At 37.5% G+C, this 22,376-nt stretch overlaps 1 protein-coding gene across 2 annotated transcripts in view; it reads right to left on the minus strand.

Annotated features, from left to right (window-relative positions):
• Nucleotides 1-630: 630 nt before the first annotated feature.
• Nucleotides 631-22,376, minus strand: part of GLRA3 (glycine receptor alpha 3) — a 193,396-nt gene continuing 171,650 nt past the window's right edge. The window contains exons 8-10 of one of the 2 annotated variants that reach the window (XM_055427827.2): nt 21,465-21,608; nt 19,200-19,244; nt 631-909 (exon numbers count right to left, since the gene is read on the minus strand). In XM_055427827.2, coding sequence (XP_055283802.2) covers nt 631-909; nt 19,200-19,244; nt 21,465-21,608 — 468 coding nt within the window. The remainder of the gene's footprint in view (nt 910-19,199; nt 19,245-21,464; nt 21,609-22,376) is intronic. The other variant, XM_088837643.1, reaches the window with a different exon arrangement.

Raw genomic sequence — 22,376 nt, forward strand, 5'->3', positions numbered from 1 at the left:
GTACACAAACAATAAAAGGTTTTTACTTTAATCTTCTGATTTTAATTTTCTGTTACTTAAGTTGGTTCTATTGCATTTGTATGTACAATTTTCTATTATTATTGAGTGAATTTGTCACTTAACTATCTGATTATTTTTCTATTTTGTAACTACAAGTATAAGAAAATATTTTGAAGCCTCAAGCTACATTTTTAAAATCTTCAACATTTCCTGTTTTTCCTTTTTAAAACTTTTCTGTGCAAATTTTACTTTTGTGTTATTTAATACTGAATCGAAAAATCAAAGAATTTCAAAGCAGTTTTCACATGTACTATTATGTGACATCATACTACATACAAACACATTGATAATAATATGTCCACTTGTAAAATTTACTGTGAAAGAACAGATAACCTTAATGAAATAGAATCCCAGTGATACGTATATTTTGTGTTCATTAAAGGAATCATAACTGCCTCATGACTTTGCATAGCAAGTCATAATAACACCTTTCCATATGTCACTTGAGCACAGTGGTCATCATTTGTATACCACACACACACATGCACACACACACAAACACCCTTATGGCAAAAAGCCTTCCCTCTGAGTTGACACACTGAGTTTGCACACTTGCACACTCCCCGAGACTTAATCTTGCTGCTGATGAATATCCTCATGCCTAAGAATTTTATAGATAACCCAGTAGAAAATATTAAAAATCAAAAAGGCTAATGGGAAGCAGGCTCGGGAGATGGTGTCAATCTTCTTGGCCCGGTCAATAAAGACCTTCCTCATCTCATCTGGGCTCTTCGGCATTACTTGGACAGGATGGTTGGGGCCCTTTGGGGTCACACCTTCTTTGGTTTGCAGACACGGCCCCATTCCATAAGCTGTGAAGCTCAACCGGCTTTCCCTTATCTCATCATCCTGTCATAAGAAAAATAGAAGCACTGATGTCATAGAATAAGGCAAGGCATGTATAACAAGTGCTTCAGAACCATAACTGAGGCTTTATCATGATAAATGATGACATTATTATAATGAAAAGATAAAGCATATAAGCTGAGTTGACTTTTGTTCCTATTCAAGTTTTAATGATTTATCCTGCTGTATCATATAGATGAGTCTATTCAACAAAACTCTCAAGTGTTATGTTTTAATGGAAAAACTGAATATCCTGGTATTCTCTACATATGCCAGACCATCTAAATAAACTGGGCAAGAAAAATTTTATTTGGCTAATAAGTTATCCAACATCTGTTGGGTCATCGAAAAAGCAAGAGAGCTCCAGAAAAACATCTGCTTTATTGACTATGCCAAAGTCTTTGATTGTGAGGATCACAACAAACTGTTGAAAAGTCTTCAAGAGATGGGAATACCAGACCACCTGACCGGCCTCTTGAGAAATCTGTATGCAGGTCAAAAAGCAACAGAACTGGAAATGGAACAACAGACTGGTTCCAAATCAGGAAAGGTGTATGTCAAGGCTGTATACTGTCACCCTACTTATTTAACTTATATACAGAGTACATCATGAAAAATGCTGGACTGGATGAAGCACAAGTTAGAATCAAGATTGCTGGGAGAAAGAGCAATTACCTCAGATATTCAGGTGACACCACCCTTATGGCAGAATGTGAAGAAGAACTAAAGAGCCTTGTGATGAAAGTGAAAGAGGAGAGTGAAAAAGCTGGCTTAGGGTGACAGGGGCCTCACAGAATGAGTTTGGAAGTTTACCTTCCTCTGCAATTTTCTGGAAGAGTTTGAATAAGATAGGTGTTAGCTCTTCTCTAAATTTTTGGTAGAATTCAGCTGTGAAGCCGTCTGGTCCTGGGCTTTTGTTTGCTGAAAGATTTCTGATTACATTTTCAATTTCCATGTTTGAGATGGGTCTGTTAAGATTTTTTATTTCTTCCTGTAAAGATTTTCTATTTCTTCCTGGTTCAGTTTTGGAAAGTTGTACTTTTCTAAGAATTTGTCCATTTCTTCCAAGTTGTCCATTTAATTGGCATATAGTTGCTGATAATAGTCTCTTATGATCCTTTGTATTTCTGTGTTGTCTGCTGTGATCTCTCCATTTTCATTTCTAACTTTGTTGACTTGATTTTTCTCCCTTTGTTTCTTGATGTGTCTGGCTAATGGTTTGTCAATTTTATCTTCTCAAAGAACCAGCTTTTGGCTTTGTTGATTTTTGCTATGGTATCTTTTGTTTCTTTTGCATTTATTTCTGCCCTAATTTTTAAGATTTCTTTCCTTCTACTAACCCTGGGGTTCTTCATTTCTTCCTTTTCTAGTTGCTTTAGGTGTTCAGTTTAGTTCAGTTCAGTCGCTCAGTTGTGTCTGACTCTTTGTGACCCTATGAATCACAGCACGCCAGGCCTCCCTGTCCATCACCAACTCCCGGAGTTCACTCAAACTCATGTCCATCGAGTCAGTGATGCCATCCAGCCATCTCATTCTCTGTCGTCCCCGTCTCCTCCCACCCCCAATCCCTCCCAGAATCAGACTCTTTTCCAGTGAGTCAACTCATCGCATGAGGTGGCCAAAGTATTGGAGTTTCAGCTTTAGCATCAGTGTAGAGTTAGGTTATTTATTTGGCTTTTTTCTTGTTTCTTGAGGTAAGCTTGTATTGCTATGAACCTTCCTCTTAGCACTGCTTTTGCAGTGTCCCATAGGTTTTGGGTTGTGTTTTCATTTTCATTAGTTTCTATGCCTGGAGAATCCCAGGGACGGGGGAGCCTGGTGGGCTTCTGTCTATGGGGTCACACAGAGTCGGACACGACTGAAGTGACTTAGCAGCAGCAGCAGCATGCATATTTTGATTTCTTTTTTGATTTCTTCTGTGATTTGTTGGTTGTTCAGCCTCCATATGTTGGAATTTTTAATAGTTTTTCTCCTGTAATTGAGATCTAATCTTACTGCATTGTAGTCAGAAAAGTTGCTTGGAATGATTTTAAATTTTTTTAATTTACCAAGGCTAGATTTATGATCCAGGATGTGATCAATCCTGGAAAAGGTTCCATGTGCACTTGAAAAAAAGGTGAAATTCATTGTTTTGGGGTGAAATGTTCTATAGATATCAGTTAGGTCTAACTGGTCTATTTTATCACCCTAATACCAAAACCTGACAAAGATGCCACAAAAAAAGAAAACTACAGGCCAATATCACTGATGAACATAGATACAAAAATCCTTAGCAAATTCTAGCAAACAGAATCCAACAACATATTAAAAAGATCATACATCATGACAAAGTGGGCTTTATCCCAGGGATGCAAGGACTCTTCAATATCCGCAAATCAATCAATGTAATACACCACATTAACAAATTGAAAAAATAAAAACCATGTGATTATCTCAATAGATACAGAGCAAGCCTTTGACAAAATAAAACATCCATTTATGATAACCCTCCAGAAAACAGGAATAGAAGGAACATACTTCAACATAATAAAAGCTATATATAACAAACCCACAGCAAACATCCTCAATGGTGAAAAATTGAAAGCATTTCCCCTAAAGTCAGGAACAAGACAAGCGTGCCCACTCTCACCACTACTATTCAACATAGTTTTGGAAGTTTTGGCCACAGTAATCAGAGCAGAAAAAGAAATAAAAGGAATCCAAATTGGAAAAGAAGTAAAATTCTCACTGTTTGCAGATGACATGATCCTCTATATAGAAAACCCTAAAGACTCCACAAGAAAATTACTAGAACTAATCAAGGATATAGTAAAGTGGCAGGATATAAAATCAACACAAGAAATCCCTTGCATTCCTGTACACTAACAATGAGAAAAAAGAAAGAGAAATTAAGAAAAAAATTCCATTCACTATTGCAATGAACAGAATAAAATACATAGGAATGTATCTACCTAAAGAAACAAAAGACTATATATAGAAAACTATAAAACACTGGTGAAAGAAATCAAAGAGGGCACAAAAAGTTGGAGAAATATACCGTGTTCATGGATTGGAAGAATCAATATAGTGAAAATGAATATATTACCCAAAGCAATCTATAGATTCAATGCAATCCCTATCAAGCTACCAATGGTATTTTTCAGAGAACTAAAACAGATAATTTCACAATTTGTATGAGACAAAGCAATCTTGAGAAAGAAGAATGGAACCAGGGGAATCAACCTGCCAGACTTCAGGCTCTACTACAAAGCCACAGTCATCAAGACAGTGTGGTACTGGCATAAAGACAGAAATATAGATCAATGGAACAAAATAGAAAGCCCAGAGATAAATCCATGCACCTATGGACACCTTATCTTAGACAAAGGAGGCAAGAATATTCATTGGAGAAAAGACAATCTCTTTAACAAGTGGTGCTGGAAAAACTGGTCAACCACTTGTAAAAGAATGAAACTAGAACACTTTCTAACACCATACACAAAAATAAACTCAAAATGGTTTAAAGATCTAAATGTAAGATCAAAAACTATAAAACTCCTAGAGGAAAACATAGGCAAAACACTCTCCAACATGAATCACAGCAGGATCTTCTATGACCCACCTCCCAGAATATTGGAAATAAAAGCAAAAATAAACAAATGGGGCCTAATTAAAATTAAAGGCTTCTGCACAACAAAGGAAACTATAAGCAAGGTGAAAAGACAGCCTTCAGAATGGGAGAAAATAATAGCAAATGAAGCAACTGACAAAGGATTAATCTCAAAAATATACAAGCAACTCCTGCAGCTCAATTCCAGGAAAATAAACGACCCAATCAAAAAGTGGGCCAAAGAACTAAACAGACATATCCCCAAAGAAGACATACAGATGGCTAACAAACACATGAAAAGATGCTCAACATCACTCATTATCAGAGAAATGCAAATCAAAACAACAATGAGTTACCATTTCACGCCAGTCAGAATGGCTGCTATCCAAAAGTCTACAAGCAATAAATGCTGGAGAGGGTGTGGAGAAAAGGGAACCCTCTTACACTGTTGGTGGGAATGCAAACTAGTACAATCACTGTGGAGAACACTGTGGAGATTCCTTAAAAACTGGAAATAGAACTGCCATACGACCCAGCAATCACACTTCTGGGCATACACACCAAGGAAACCAGAACTGAAAGAGACACATATACCCCAGTGTTCATCGCAGCACTGTTTATAATAGCCAGGACATGGAAGCAACCTAGATGTCCATCAACAGACGAATGGATAAGAAAGGTGTGGTACATATACACAATGGAATATTCAGTTCAGTTCAGTTCAGTAGCTCATTCATGTCTGACTCTTTGCGACCCCATGAATCACAACACGCCAGGCCTCTCTATCCATCACCAACTCCTGGAGTTCACTCAAACTCATGTCCATTGAGTTGGTGATGCCATCCAGCCATCTCATTCTCTGTTGTCACCTTCTCCTCCTGCCCCCAATCCCTCCCAGCATCAGAGTCTTTTTCCAGTGGGTCAACTCTTTGCATGAGGTAGCCAAAGTATTGGAGCTTCAGCTTCAGCAAATTACCCAGCCATTAAAAAGAACACATTTGAATCAGTTCTAATGAGGTGCTTGAAACTGGAGCCTATTATACAGAGTGAAGTAAGCCATAAAGAAAAACAGCAATACAGCATACTAATGCATATATATGGAATTTAGAATGATGGTAACGATAACCCTGTATGTGAGACAGCAAAATAGACACAGATGTGTAGAAGTCTTTTGGATTCTGTGGGAGAGGACGAGGGTGGGATGATTTGGGAGAATGCCATTGAAACATGTATATTATCATATATGAAATGAATTGCCAGTCCAGGTTCAATGCATGAGACAGGGTGCTCAGGGCTGGTGCATTGGGATGACCCAGAGGGATGGGATGGGGAGGGAGGTGGGAGGGGGGCTTCAGGAAGGGGAACACATGTACACCCATGGCAGATTCATGTCAATGTATGGCAAAACCAATATAATATTGTAAAGTAATAAGACTCTAATTAAAATAAATAAATTGTTTAAAAAACCTGGCTTAATGCTCAACATTCAGAAAACTAAGATCATGGCATACAGTCCCATCACTTCATGGCAAATAGATGGGGAAACTGGAAACAGCGTCAGACTCTATTTTGGGGGTCTCCAAAATCACCGCTGATGGAGACGGCACCCAGGAAATTAAAAGACACTTGTTGCTTAGAAGAAAAGTTATGACCAAACTAGACAACATATTAAAAAGCAGAGACATTACTTTGCCATCAAAGGTCCGTCTAGTCAAAGCTATGACTTTTTCAGTAGCCATGGATGGATGTGAGAGTTGGACTATAAAGAAAGCTGAGTGCTGGAGAATTGATGCTTTTGAACTGTGGTCCTGGAGAAGGCTCTGAGAGTCCCTTGGACTGCAAGGAGATCCAAGCAGTCCATCCTAATAGAAATCAGTCCTGAATATTCATTGGAAGGACTGATGCTGAAGCTGAAACTCAAATACTTTGGCCACCTGATGTGAAGAACTGACTCATTGGGAAAGACCCTGATGCTGGGAAAGATTGAAGATGGGAGGAGAAGGGGATGATAGAGGATGAAATGCTTGGATGGCATCACCGATTCAGTGAACATGAGTTTGAGTAAACTCCAGGAGTTGGTGATAGACAGGGAAGCCTGGCGTGCTAGAGTCCATGGGGTCACAAAGAGTCGGACACGACTGACCGACTGAACTGAACTGATTAAGTTATGTTGTGTCTAGTAATGTTCATGTACTACATATTTTCTCATCATGTGTTTAAGTGGGTGCATATATGTTGTCAAAGGGAAAATACCAGGATCACTGACTGAATTTTTCTTTTTTGTGGAGGTGAACATTTTAATGCTTGTTTCCTACAACTTCATGTTACTTCATTAGGAAATACAGCTTAGATAGACAACACTGCTTAGTTATTATTATTCTCCTTGATGTTTTATGCTAACCCATTTGGAATACTATCAGATGGTCAGATATCCTAGATGATATACAATAACTTTTCAGGTATATTGGTTTAGTTTAAATTATGAAGGAAATCTGGCAGAAATTGATTTCATGTTAAAGAAAATTATAACATGATAAAAACTTATGTTCTAAAAAGTAAGGTTAATATTCTCCTAAATGCTGCAAATTGAAGAGAATTCTTCATGTATGTATATGAAAAGAAAAATTTAAAGAAAAATTACTTAATAAAAAGATGATAAATGAAATATTTTGTAAAAAAAATGGTAGTTAATCATTTACAATGAAATACATTCATAAATAATTTAAATATTTGTTTAGAATATAACAGTAGGTAACTGCCAATTATTAAAAGATGACATTCTATAAAGGTATTATATCTCTATTCTTATGGTAATAGAATGGTAAATTAAGAGTTAAAAGTAATTAATTGGCCCAAATTCTCAACAAATTATTTTAGGTCTGTGAAAGTACAGCCTCAATGAGCAGTATATTATAAAATATGAATGTGAAAAAGAGAAATTAAAATGAATTCCAAAATTAAGGAGATGATGTAATAATTCATGAAATAATTTCTTGGGGAATTATGAAGTAAAGCAATTTCACCTGTAAAAACAGAAACATAGTTATTGGAAAATATCTCAACTGTAAGATGTATAAGCTGGAATCAAGAGAAATCATTTCTTCTGCCAGGAGAAATATCAATAACCTCAGATAGGCAGGTGACACCACCCTTATGGAAGACAGCAAAGAAGAACTAAACAGACTCTTGATGAAAGTGACAGAGGAGAGTGGAAAAGGTTGGCTTAAAGCTCAACATTCAGAAAACTAAGATCATGGCATCTGGTCCCATCACTTAATGGCAAACAGATGGAGAAACAAGAGAAACAGAGACAGACTTTATTTTGGGGGACTCCAAAATTACTGAAGATGGTGACTGCAGCCATGAAATTAAAAGATGCTTGCTCCTTGAAGAAAAGTTATGACCAACCTAGACAACATATTAAAAAGCAGAGACGTTACTTTTTCAACAAAGATCCATCTAGTCAAAGCTTTGGCTTTTCCAGTAGTCATGCATGGATGTGAGTTGTTCTATAAAGAAAGCTGAGCACCGAAGAATTGATGCTTTTGAACTGCGGTGTTGGAGAAGACTCTTGAGAGTCCCTCAGACAGCAAGGAGATCCAAGAAGTCCATCCTTAAGGAAATCAGTCCTGGGTGTTCATTGGAAGGACTGATGCTGAAGCTGAAACTGCAATACTTTGGCCACCTGATGTGAAAAACTGAAGAGACCCTGATGCTGGGAAAGATTGAAGGCAGGAGGAGAAGGGGACAACAGAGGATGAGATGGTTGGATGGCATCACCGACTCAATGAACATGAGTTTGAGTACACTCCGGGAGTTGTTGATGGACAGAGAAGCCTAGCATGCTGCAGTCCATGGGACTGCAAAGAGTCGGACATGACTGAGCAACTGACGTGAACAGAAGATGTATAAGTAATTGACTTTTTAGTAAATAAGGCTGAAATGAAAGCTGATGACCCAAAGTACATGTAACTGGTGTAATCTTACAAAGAAAATGGAAACTGATTTCCTAGTAGTCTTTAAAAAGGATGTTCATTTATATTGCCAATAGTTTTCACTTCAGTGGGATTTTTAAAGGCTAAATAACTGTTTTCTTTGAATTTTCTTTATCTTTATGGAGAAATAATTGACACAGAACTGTGTAAATTTAAGGTGTACTGCATGATGGTTTGACTTACATATATTGTGAAATAATTACAACAGTAGGTTTAGTGAACATCCATCATCTCATATAGACTAAAAAAAAGAAAAAAAAATTATCTTTGTGGTGAGAACTCTCAGGGTCTATTCTCTTAAAAATTGTCCTATATGTCATATGTGCTATACCTTACAGCAGTGTTAACTACAGTTGTGTTGTACATTATGTCCCTAGGGCTTATATATTTAAAACTGGAAGTCTGTACCTTCTAACCACCTTCCTCCACTGACCATCTGTTCTAGAGAACTGAGTATTTTCAAACCTTCAGAGAGCTCCCCACATAGACTCTTATCTCAAAACAGAGAAAATACTCTTCAGATTTAACATATGTCATGAACAACTATGTTTCTCATCTGTGTCTTTCCAGTGAACTGTGAGTAAAGGGTTAACAGGCCTGGCTGTTGAGAACTGCAGAGAAACACTAGTTCTTCCAGCATCATTTCCTTGAAAACAATGGTCTTAAGGTAACAGGAATGAGGAATTTGTGCCCTGTGCTGTGGCTCCTGCCCTGGGGAAGCTGTGTGGTGGCCTGAAGAGTCTGGGGCCAAAAATGCTCTTGAGTGGCTGCCCCACCCCCCCCCCCCCCCCGGCCACCCGAGATGGAGATTCTGTGTCTGGTGTGTTGCCTGCCTTGTCTGCTCCTAGAGGACTGAGTAAACACAATATCAGGTTGAAGTCTATTGTATCTGGAGGGTCTGACTGACAGTTTGAACCCAAAACCTCAGCGGTGGTGAAGAAGGTGACCAGGCTTTCAGACCCTTTCAGCCTCAATGTGGCCCAAGTTTCTGGGAGGGAGTTCTGATAAGAACTTGACCCTGATCCTCCCTGAGTTTGAGATAGCAAACCCCGCAGGGAAAATACTGGGGATAAATCGCACTGTTGGGAGATGGATGACACAGTTGTATGCCCTGTTGAATTGGCAGGAGGGTGATCATTGAGATAAAACCAATGGGAAACTAGGTTATAAAACAGGGGAAAGTGGTTCAAGATACAATTGATAATTGATAATCTGTGTGCAACTTGGCTTCCCAGGTGGCTCTAGTGGTAAACAACCTGACTGCAATGCAGGAGACATAAGAGATACGGGTTCTATCCCTGGGTCAGGAAGATTCCCTGGAGGAGGGCATGGTAATCCACTCTAATATTCTTGCCTGGGAAATCCCATGGATAGAGAAGCCTGGCAGGCTACAGTCCATGGGAGTCTCAGACATGACTCAGTGATCAAACAAAAATTAATCATAATAACAGAAGGAAAATAAATTAGATTCCTCAAGCCTTATCCTCTGACCTACACTCTGGTAGACACAGTGATTCAGGGAGTCCCCTAGGCCTGGGCTCCCAGGTGGCTCTCCTTTGGGCAAGGAAGGAGGGTATGTATGATTTGTGGAGAAGTTTAACCTAGCAGCTGACATGCTGGGTTTCACTGGTGAGGGGAAAAAGAAATCTGGGCCATTCAGAAGAAAGAGCTTGGCCAGAGGAAAATCTATCAGCTCTCTTGAGGTGACTTTTAAAACTCAGACTGAAAAGAGTGAAAATTGACAGGATTCCTATGAAAGGTTTCCTGGCAGGTTGTCGCCAGTCGGGAGGAAGGAAATGGGTTCAAGTTCCTGCAGCTGCTTCCCTTAAGGAAGGGAATTCCTTCCCCAGTTCAATCTGCTGCTTTCATCTCAGAAGTTAATCCAGTGATGCCAATGGGAATGCAAACAAAAGGGGCTGACAGGGTGGCTGAATTGACTCCATCTGCAAAGACAGAAAGAAGTCCAAAGGCCAAGTTCTCATTGCCCAGTTCTGAGTGGGGTCCCAGGCTGTGCCATAGTTAACACAGAATAGCCATGGGTGGTAAACACAGTTCCTCAGGACTGTGGAAGCTGGTGTACCATGTGCAGTCAGACTGTTGAAAAATGAGAAGATGATATTAAGAATAATATTGAGAAGCTGATGGGGCACAGTGATGCTGGGTTCGTAGGCATCATGGTCATAGTAGAACGACCATGATGACATGCAGATAGGAAAATAAGGGACTAAGATATATCCGCTGGGCTTCCCTTGTAGCTCATGGACAGAGGAGCCTGGCAGCCTACAGTCCATGGGGTTATAGGAGTCGGACATGACTTAGTGAATAAACCACCACCAAAATATATCCCTGCTAGCTCTGTTGGTAAAGAATCCATCTGCAGTGCAGGAGACCCTGGTTTGATTCCTGGGTTGGGAAGCTCCTCTGGAGAAAGGGAAAGGCTATCCACTCCAGTGTTCTGGCCTGGAGAATTCCAAGGACTGTATAGTCCGTGGGGTTGCAAATAGTCAGACATGACTGAGCAACTTTCATTTTCACTTTCAAGGTACATCCGGTAGGTGGGATCAGTCAAAGACTAAATGTATTAATATAACTGGAAAGGATGTGACCATGAATGAAGGACCTGGCCATTTTCTGTCTTGAGCCAAATCTTGGGCTATTGTTCCTTGTGCCTGCTGCGTGCAGTCATATCCAACTCTTTGACAGCTGAACACTTGAGTTCACTAAGGAAATCCCCACAATAGCCTCTACCAGGATGGACATGGCAAAAACTGTTTAGGAGTTTCATTATAGGAATTCTAGGTTAGAATTAATTAGGTAATAGAGTCCCCATCTAGTTGCTGGCTCAGAAGGGAACTATGTGCCAAGGTGGATGTCTTAGATTGGCCTTTGACATAGTCATGGTGGTGTCCAAACCATGCGGCAATGGATATAGCATGTTCCTCTGTTGCCCACTGAAGCCATCGATGTGGTCAGAGTTTTACAGAATATTAACAAGATTAAACAAAAATTGCTCGAAAATTGCCTTTGGATTGAATCTCCCAAGGACAAGCGCTAACATAAAGCTGACGGATGGAATGCCACTAGGTCTTTGCCCAGGGCTCTTGGAGGGGTCATTTGACCGTAAAAGAAACAGAGCTTCCCTGGTGGCTCAGCCGGTAAAGAATCTGCCTGCAATGTGGGAGATCTAGGTTCGATCGCTGGATTGGGAAGATCCCCTGGAGAAGGGAATGGCTACCGACTCCAGTGTTCTTGCCAGAAGAACTCCATGGACAGAGGAGTCTCACAGGCTACAGTCCATGGAGGCACAAAAAGCTGGACACAACTGAGTGACTTTGAGAGAGAGAGTCCATATTGGGCTTTGTTTACGCTATAACAAACGCCACAGCTGGAAATACTATTTATGGCTTGAAACAGGCACTTTCACATCAGTCTGGACCCCTGGAATAGGTCTCTTTGGATAAAGGAATGCATTTACAAATGATCAGTGTATAAAACAGCCCACGAGCACAACATAGTAAGGGTATATCAAGTTCCATCAGCTCCCAGAGCAGGGGCTGAGGCAGAAAGTAAAACATTAACACTGGGGACTGCCCTGGTAGTCCATTGTTAAGACTCAGATCATAAACAATAGAAGCTATACCGAAACAAATTCAATAAAGGATTTAAAAATGGCCCACACAAAAAAATAAAAATCAAAAAAAAAAAAAAGAAAGAAAGAGACACCATTATCACTAAAGACAGGATGGTCAGGACATGAACAGTTGGCTAGTTGGTTCACTGCACAAGTACGCAGACCACGCAGTGACAGTAGAGCAAATGCCTTTAGAAAGGTTTCTGGTTTCTGGTAGTGGACATGTGTGTGTTTGGCAGCGTGGGGTCGGGGGGACAGGAAGGCTATTACTTAACTCTGTCCCACCTCACAGGTTTCCCTTTTCTATCCTTTTGTATCACTTGATATCATGGTTTTGGGTCCACGACTGTATTTTCCAGTTGAAGGGCTCATTTTTACTCATCATACTATATGTATTTATTTAGACTAGAAAGCCATTCATTCTCTCTGTGGAAGAAGGATCTAAAAGTCTTGTGTGCTTGAGTAGCTGGAAGGCCTCCCACTTAGATGAAGGCACTTTATCTGCTGTCTCTCTTGCTTCTTATCCTACTGAAAAGCTGAGCAAATGACACATGAGATCAAACTTTATTTCTGTCTTGAAAGTACAAATGCCTCCTCAAACCTGTAACCAGAGTTATGGAGCTGCACTGACAAAGCCACTTTACTTTGGATATTGATTTTAATAGAAAATAACACTTTTGAAAAATTGAAACTTCAACATCATCATGCAGCATTGGCCTAGCATGAAAGCGGGCCACAATCTGTAAAATGACTGTATTCTATGTTCATGAAATAATGACATTCCAGGCCAGGACAAGACTTCTCACATTGAGGTCCATGCAGCAGCTGTCTCAAAATCATCTGGAGGCACAGCTGAGATTCATCTCAATTGCACAGATTTGCACTCACTTAGGTTGTCTCTGTCATCTGCATTTCCAGGCTCTCCAGGTGATCATAATGCTCAAATGTGTACAAATAAAAATTCCCAAAAGACATAATGCAGCTATCCTGCTGCTGCTGAGTCACTTCAGTTGTGTCCGACTCTGTGTGACCCCATAGACGGAAGCCCACGAGGCTCCCCCGTCCCTGGGATTCTCCAGGCAGGAACACTGGAGTGGGTTGCCATTTCCCTCTCCAATGTGTGAAAGTGAAAAGTGAAAGTGAAGTCGCTCAGTCGTGTCCGACCCTTAGTGACCCCATGGACTGCAGCCTACCAGGCTCCTCCAACCGTGGGATTTTCTAGACAATAGTACTGGAGTGGCTTGCCATTCACAGTGATGTAACATTTTTTGAATTCCTCTAACACTTTCTAATTTAAATTTTAAGTGGCAGTTTATGGAAACATACTGTGTAATGACATTTGGGCTAGTACTGAGGTATTATTTTATTTTTTAACAATTCCTGTTTTTAAGTAAGGCTGTGTCTAGGAGAGGCTGCATGTGAGCCTATTTATGTCAGCTGTATCTTTATTCATTTTTAAATTTATGATGGACCAAAGAATATTTTAGGAGTAGAGTTTTGACAATTACATTTTATAATGTGATTTGGTGCTGTATTGTTTTCAAAAGCATCTGGGACATGATTTCACTAACAAATATATCACCAGTGGCTTTTCCGTTAATTTTGGAGGTGAAGAAATAGAAATCTTCCATTTCAGTAAAAATATTTCCTTGTTAAAACCTGTCATTCAAACATTTATGGGGGGCTTCCCAGGTGGCGCAGTGGTAAAGAACCCGCCTGCCAATGCAAGAGACACAGGTTTGATCCCTGGGGCAAGAAGGTCCCCTGGAGTAGAAATGGCAACCCATTCTAGTATTCCTGCCTGGAAAATTCCATGGACAGAGGAGCCTGGTGGGCTCCAGTTGATGAGGCCGCAGAAAGTCAGACATGACTGAGCGACTAAGCACATAACTAAAAAGTACATCAAGTTATTTTATGAAAACTAATGTTTCTGCTTTGTAAAACTCAGTCAAAAGATTACCCTGTGTTTATGTATGTTTACAAGGGCAGTGATATTCTTTATTCCAATTAGCACTCAAATATTTTTTTGAGATATTTCAATTTTCTGGAGCTACCTTCAGCTTGGCTTCCTAATAGAGTGAAGGCCACAGAAGCAAGGTTTAGACAAACATCTAAAACTTTTGACTCACTATAGGTTAGCTAGTGTTTAAAGTTCATGAAATTAAGCCCCTTTACAACTCAAAATATAGACAATAATAAAGATTAAATAGAATGAATTAAAAATGAACTAAAGAACATGACTGATTCAAAAAGTAAAACTGAAGAAACAGCTTAGTTTATCCACAAGTCTATCGTCTCAATATGCTTCAAGCAAATTAGAAGGATAGGCAACACAAAATATAAAAAGTCATTTTGTTGCTGTATAATTCTTTCTACAGGAGGACTGTTTTCACTAAATATGGAAATGAGAAAAACATTTCAGTAATTAGGCAACAATACCATACTGTGAAACATTCTCAGTGCTTTTCCACTTTATTTAGAGAATTATGCCAAAGATTGACTCATGTAACACGCATGTTATAAACAGAATTATTACAGAAAGAAATTCATGGGCAGATATAGTTATTCAATTGAATTTCTTCATCTCTATCATCAAACATAATATACTATCACATATATGAGAAAAGAATTAATTTCCTATCCTTTTCTTAGTTTTAAAATAGCAACAAAAAAATCTTATTTGTTTGCTGGCATGCTGAAAGCATGAAGATTGCTAGTGAGTAGTTACAAATCATTAATCATATAAGACAGCCTGAACAATGATTAATTATGACAATTTTGCTGTGAGATACAACAGCATTAAATATGTTACTTTCATTCTGATGTTTTGCCCCTAGTGGATACTTTTGAGATGTTCTTTATACAATGAAGATGCTAAGTAAATTGTCCTAAAGGTTGTTTTGTTTAAATAACTTTCTGTAACTTTTAATTGTCAAATAGGAAAATGACAGAAGAAGGAAAAGTAAATTGATATTAATTCACATTTATATGATTTCAAAGTATGTAGTTTTTTTAAATTTTTTTTAAAATTGCTAATTAACAAAACAATGGCTTGTTTTTGTTGAGAGAAATAAGCATCACTTAGAAAAGTCTAAGGCAAGGTTAAGTGTGTGAATGAATTAAAAGTTGTTCTCTAGAATAAGTATCAGCCTAAAACAAAAGTCGTGTTTAATACATCTATGTACATTTCTGTATCACCCACCCAAATATGGAAGGCTTAAAAGAATACAGCTATGTATGACATTAAAAATACTTTAGACTTACAAGTCAATTGTCAATATAAAATTCCTTGAAATTTAGCTCCCAGGAGAACCTTGCATTTATTATAGATGGCATATGAATTAGCTGGGCTTCCCAGGTGGCTCAGACAGTAAAAAATTAGCCTGCAATGCAGGAGACCCAGGTTCAGTCCCTGGGTCGGGAAGATATCTTGGAGAAGGGGATGGCTACCCACTCCAGTATTCTTACACGGAGAATCCCATGTATAGAGGAACCTGAAGGGCTACCATCCATGGGGTCTCAAAGAGTCAGATACAACTGAGTGACTAACATTTCCACTTTCATAAAGTAGTTATAAATTAGCCAAATTTATGCTTTGTATATTGAATTTAGATTCAGAAACGGTTTGGAGATTATTGAATAGTAAAATGTAAGCTTAAAGGATGAATATTTTAGGTGAAACTTTATGAAAATATATATACATACATAGGGGAATTGAAAAATCAATGAAATAATTTATTTAAAAAATCTGCATATCTGTTTCTAACTTAATGTTCTAGATTCTTCCAGTGCCAACTTATCATCATAGGGTGACATAAGATAATATTTTACAGTAGATAGCATATATAAAAAGAAGTGTGCCTATGTTATTTAACTGTGTGATGGAAGTCACTATACAGCATGTGAACTTAAGTAGAGACTATATTATTGTATTGAATATTATTTTCCTAAACAGATATTTCAGAGGGGATAGAGCTCTAAGACATAGTTGTATTTAACATACACTTGGAATACTTGTTGCAGGAAATAATCAAAATTTATAATTTTTCCTTTACATAAGAAGAAATTTCTAACCTCTGTGCATCAGTCATTCAAGTAAAATTTAGTTTGAAAGTGTTGAGAAACTACTTTTTTTCAAGTATATATCAAATACTTACCTATTGAAAGAATATCTTCTACTTTAGAATATAGCATAAACTGACCTCCAATGGAAACTTTATAAAATAATTCCATGTATACAGGTACTACATTGCTTCCAACCATGAAGCCCCATCCCTTCAACCAAAATAGTATAAATATATATTTATAATTGGGCTTCCCTGGTGGCTCAGTGGTTAAGAATCTGCCTGCAATGCAAGAGACCTAGGTTCAACCCCTGAGTCAGGAAGATTCCCTAGAGAAGGGAGTGGCAATCCACTCCGGTATGATTGCCTGGAAAATTCCATGGACAGAGGAGTCTGGTGGGCTATAGTCCATGGGGTCACAAAGAATCGGACACAACTAAGAGACTAACAGTTTTTTCACGTTTTTCATATTTATATCTGTCCTAAATTTATATTTATTTTCATATTTATAGTCTAGACCTCACAAAGGGTATTAATACAAGGCAGAAAAATCAATTATTTGTTATTCTTAATAGTTACCTTGAGTTATTTTTTAAAGTAACACAGGACATAAATATATACATAAATAAATTTTTGTACAGATAATCAAAATGCAGTCAATTATTTTAAAAAGAAAACAAGAAAAAATATACACTTGGCAATTAGTTTTTGAATCTAGAATTTGTGGTCCATTCTTATTTCATTTGCATACACAAGTAACAATTAATATACAAGAATAAGTAGGAAGATATACTAGAACACCACGTGTATGTATTTTCGCTCAGCAAACTGCATTATTACATTGCAAAGCAAAAGCTGTATGAAATCCATTAAAGCAATCCCATATCATCCATATTTCTCAACAAATTACTTATGTTCAGAAATATTTCGGCATGTGTTTAAATCCTCCAGGACTAAAGTAATGATATCACACATGAGAAGAGCAGCTTCTAACCAAAATACTTCGTATCATGCATACACCACCCCCCCCACACACAGCACTGGGGATAAGCATTTATGGCAAGGTGTGGCGGTGTGTGATTGGCACACAGCAGGCTGGAACAGTGTGGGGTGGGGAAATTTGGATACAAGTGTGAACATGTATTCTTTCACAGTATACAAAACGGATCCCTTATACCTTTATAAGGGAAAAGGTAAGGTGTAAAAGATCGCATGTAGTGCCTAGGCCAAATGCTAAACCAAGTTAAAACTTCCCCTGGAATAATATGTTTATCAGTGTAAGGCCCTTTGTTATGTGAAGTTTTCTATAATGGGGCAATTTTATTTACTGCCTCTTCTGCCAAATTAAAATACTATGAAAAACATGCAAATCAGTACTCATGAAAAGAAAGGGTATTCAGTTAATTTTTAGACTTATCTTGATTAGTTTAATGATTTAGATTGCTTAGACTGTCACTAAGCAAAGTACATACTTCTTTTTTTTTTTAATGATGAATTCATTTGGCCCAGAGGGCTATTAGGTTGAGAAAAATTGTTTTCAAAAAGTGAAAATGATCAACCTTAGTTATCAACCTGAATGATGATTAGAATGTTATAAAAATAAATGTGATGCATATATTTCTAATCAAATGTATTTGCACTTATTGTATTTGTAAAATGTATTTGCATTTTCTTAAATAATATAGTTAGCAAACCATATTGTTTATTTTTTAAAAAATAAGTATTTATTGACTGTTAGCAAAGGAAATCTGTATTTTCATCAGAGTTATTTTTGCACTGTTTTGTCAGGCAATATCTAATTAAATATATATTTCATACTAACACTCCTTATGCACTGTTTAGTTACTGAAATTTTAAATACATGCCTCTCCCAAAGAGGCAAGTATGCATTATTATGAAAATTCAAGGCAATGAATTTTTTAAAAAATTAGGATAATCATAAAACTAATTTGATCATGTGAATTTTCCCCCCAGGGATGAAAATTGAAGAAGTAGGTAGCTACAGTGGGAACAACTATGAAATTTTAGTAGAAGAGAAAAATAGTTGAGGGAGTATTATAAGAATATAAAATATAGGAATATAACTAATAACTGCTTTAAAATAATCTTTGGTCTAGATACTTGTTATGAAATTAAGATCACTTCACTATTCATCTAACAGTATGTCTGTTGTGTATTCACCTAGTTATGCCTATTCTTAACTGAGATTTGTGGTAAAAATCATCTGGGGAGGTATTTTTAAATACACTTTATTCCAAAAATTTTAATTTAGTAGACTGGACTGTTTGGATATGATTTCCCAAGCTAAATTCTTGACTTTGGGTATATTTAAAATTTAATCAGAGTGATATATTATGGATCTCCAAGTCAAATTACTAATATGCTCTACTGTAGATTACATTTCTAAACACTTAGCCATTCTAATTGGAGGTGTGTCCTTGTGATTTATTTTTAACCAAACATTTCCAAGGATGCTAAAATCAAAACCAAAATCATTCATTTACTCTAAAGAATCTCAACATATCTTAACATTGAAAATATTTTCTAAAGATACATAAGTTGGATAAAGCATTTTATTTTTGCCTTGTTTTTAGGTCTCTATTTTCTGGCAAGAGGAGCTGTTTTTAGAACTTATTTGTACAACTAAATGTCCCATCTATTTTGCAACTACTTTTGTCAAAGTGTATGATTATTTTCTCTACAGAGAATATTATAAGATATATGTGATGTTTCTTTTTAATATATATTTAAAATTATTTTGACCAAACAAATAACTCAGTTCATAGAATGAAAAATAACATTTCAAAATCTTTTCACTGAGTGAAGAGAGACAAAGGGAATTGTGAGAAAAAGAGAATATCCTTAGCTGAAGGGGATTGGTGGTTGTTCAGCTTTAAGCGTGCAGGGGTCTGTGTTTCCCCACCCAACACTGCCTGAGTGCAGAGGATGCTGTCTGCTTTTTTTTTTAACTGATGACCGCATTCTTCTACTTAGAGTTAAGAAAATGAATTTACCGTGTCTGAGAAACGGTAAAACTTCTCCAATGCAAAAGCTTCTGTCTGTGGGAAGGTAAAGTGGACCAACAGGAATTGAGAAACCAGAGAATCAAGTCATAGATGGTTAAAATATAATTGCACAATTGGCTTTCATTGCACAGATCATCTTAACAAACGTATGTATCAATTAATAGTTTCTCACATACACAAGCTATCCAGCCCCAGAGTATGCACTAAAAAAAAAAAAGAATTTCTTCACTGCACTATATCTTAATTACAATATATGTTCGCTGAGTATTTCAAATGGTGATTAGAAATATAAACAGATGTTACTATTTTTACATTTTGACACTTTTCTAGAGTGCAAATCACTAAAAAAACTAATCTATCTTTCTGTGAGCTAAATAATAAAAGGTGTCAGATATCTTTATCCCAATACCCTTACAAGTGGTAAAACTTGAATAAAGAGTTGCTGTGGCATGGATTTTTTTAAGGAGGAACCAGAAAGGAGTGTTTAAATTTGTAGAGCATTGTGTTATCCATTGGCTGCTCTGACTGGTGGATATGTGGTGGGTGAAGAAAAGGTCTGAGCTCTCATCTCCCCTTGGAACACCACCTGTGTACGACTACTCATTTCTGGTGTTGGCAGTACATGGCTGATACATCCTCCACTGAAGAAAGGAGAAGAAAGGTAGAAAAACGTAAAATAAATGTGAAAAAGTGAACCAAAATGAGAGGCGAAAATAAATGTTGCTTGACTTTTGATTCATGATGTTGGAAGGAAACATTGTCTTGATTCAAGGGGGAAAAAAATGACCATACCTTCACCCCTGGGATACAGAATGCTCTGTCTATCACAGTGTTTCAGCCTGTGTCAGGTATCATGAGAGAGAGGAGCAAATGAGAAGTAAGGGAGGTTAGAACGAAGGGGAGGGGAGAGAGGGGGAGGCAGAGCGAGAAAAGTGTAAGGACACCAGCAGACCAGGAGAGGTTGGGGGCAGGAGATAAAGTTAATCTCTCCACGAAAATATATGTTACTAAATAAATGATGTGCTTTAATGTTTATAAAAAATTGGTCAAATTCAAGCTCTGGCACTGTTTTTCTGCCAGTTGTCTTACCCAGAGTTTTGCAATGCTGAAATTTCTCCCGTGCTACAGTGAATCGGGATATTTACTGGAGCAGGTGATGATTCTGAGGAGTCAGTGAGACACTACTGAATAAATTATTGCTTCAGATGCTTAAACTGAGTAGACTCAGCACTGAGAGATCATGGCTTAGGGTTTTTTAAAACATCTTATAAATATATAAATTACAGTCAGTCCTTCAGAAACCATAAGAAATTCCTTAAAAATTAAATTCTTAAAAATGCACTCTATATATAAACCAGACTATTCATTTTAAGATTTGAGAATGTTTCAACTTAAATATCTCAGTATATTGGATTCTAGTCACAGTTTCCCCTGTAATATATGACTTCGACATTTCTCTATAGCTTGAGTCCATTTGCTTTTTTAAAATGTCAGCTGGCACATTCACATTAAACTTAAAGATAGGTTGGCTGATAGAAACTCTTTCAGAAAAGGAAAAGGGTTGATTGAAATTATGTACATATAAAGAGAGATGACATTATAAGTCTTATTAGAGGGCAACAACCTCATCTTATACATCCAAATCCAATTAGAAGATTACTTCTACAGTTTGCTGTGGTCTCCCAAGGATGTTCCTGATTTATCAGGTGATAGCAAGGCAAAAATACACCTTACTGTGTTTCCAATGGGGATCCAGAAGAAATGTCTCAAAAACACAAAAATATGTATAAAAAAGAGACCACATAGCTTTATGTGAACATCAGAGTATTATAAAATAAATAGATAATATTTGATTAAAAAATTCAAGGAATTAGTTCAAAAAAAGGAAAAAAATAGCAATAGTTGATGACTTGTGTCAAGTAAAGCCATCAGAAACATTACAGCGTTGCAAATAAGAAATGATAGATTTTATTAGATGAAGCAAAAAATGATGCTGTTCCACGACAGATATTAGAAAGAAGTTGATCATGTCACCAGATCTGCTACATAAAGTATTGTAAAGCAGCTAGATGTTACTATTTTCTCCCTGAAGCAATTTCTGACAAAGTAAGTTTCAGCTGGACAAAATCAAAGGACAGTCATCTCTTTGAGTTTCTGTCTCCATTTTCTTTCTGTACATCCCTATTAAACATAACAAATTCACTTTCCAGGGAGAATTGTATCCCAAGGAACTTCATGTATTTAATCACTTACCTTACTCCTTCTCTTTCGTCGAAATCTCAGAAGTTCTTTGTGTTGTCTTGATACAAAATTTACCGCTGCATATTCCAGAAGTGCTGAAAACACAAAAAGGAGGCACACTGCCATCCAAATATCGATAGCTTTGACATATGAGACCTAACCAGGAAAGAGAGAGTGAGAAAATTGACTTGTTACTTCCATGGAGAACAAAAATGGACATCTGTTCCTAAATTATACCATTTATATACTAGTAATTTCTTACTTAAAATTTTTGCAAGTTTTATGTAGTAGTCATACATTAAAATGTGTATTTCTTGCTAACAATCTTTTTTTTTTTTTTTTTTTAATGAAGCACTAGACCAACAGTGTCAGACTTTATTTTTTTGGGCTCCAAAATCACTGCAGATGCTGATTGCAGCCATGAAATTAAAAGACGCTTACTCCTTGGATGGAAAGTTATGACCAACCTTGATAGTATATTAAAAAGCAGAGACATTACTTTGCCAACAAAGGTCCGTCTAGTCAAGGCAATGGTTTTTCCTGTGGTCATGTATGGATGTGAGAGTTGGACTGTGAAGAAAGCTGATCGCCGAAGAATCGATGCTTTTGAACTGTGGTGTTGGAGAAGATTCTTGAGAGTCCCTTATACTGCAAGGAGATCCAACCAGTCCATTCTAAAGGAGATCAATCCTGGGTGTTCATTGGAAGGACTGATGCTAAAGCTGAAACTGCAATACTTTGGCCACCTCATGCGAAGAGTTGACTCACTGGAAAAGACTCTGATGTTGGGAAAGGTTGGGGGCGGGAGGAGAAGGGGACGACAGAGAATGAGATGGCTGGATGGCATCACCGACTCGATGGAGGTGGGTTTGAGTGAACTCCGGGAGTTGGTGATGGACAGGGAGGCCTGGCGTGCTGTGATTC

The sequence above is a fragment of the Moschus berezovskii genome, chromosome 7 (assembly GCF_049115385.1).
Source record: "Moschus berezovskii isolate FMDL1 chromosome 7, NW_MosBer_1.0, whole genome shotgun sequence".
Lineage (NCBI taxonomy): Eukaryota > Metazoa > Chordata > Mammalia > Artiodactyla > Moschidae > Moschus > Moschus berezovskii.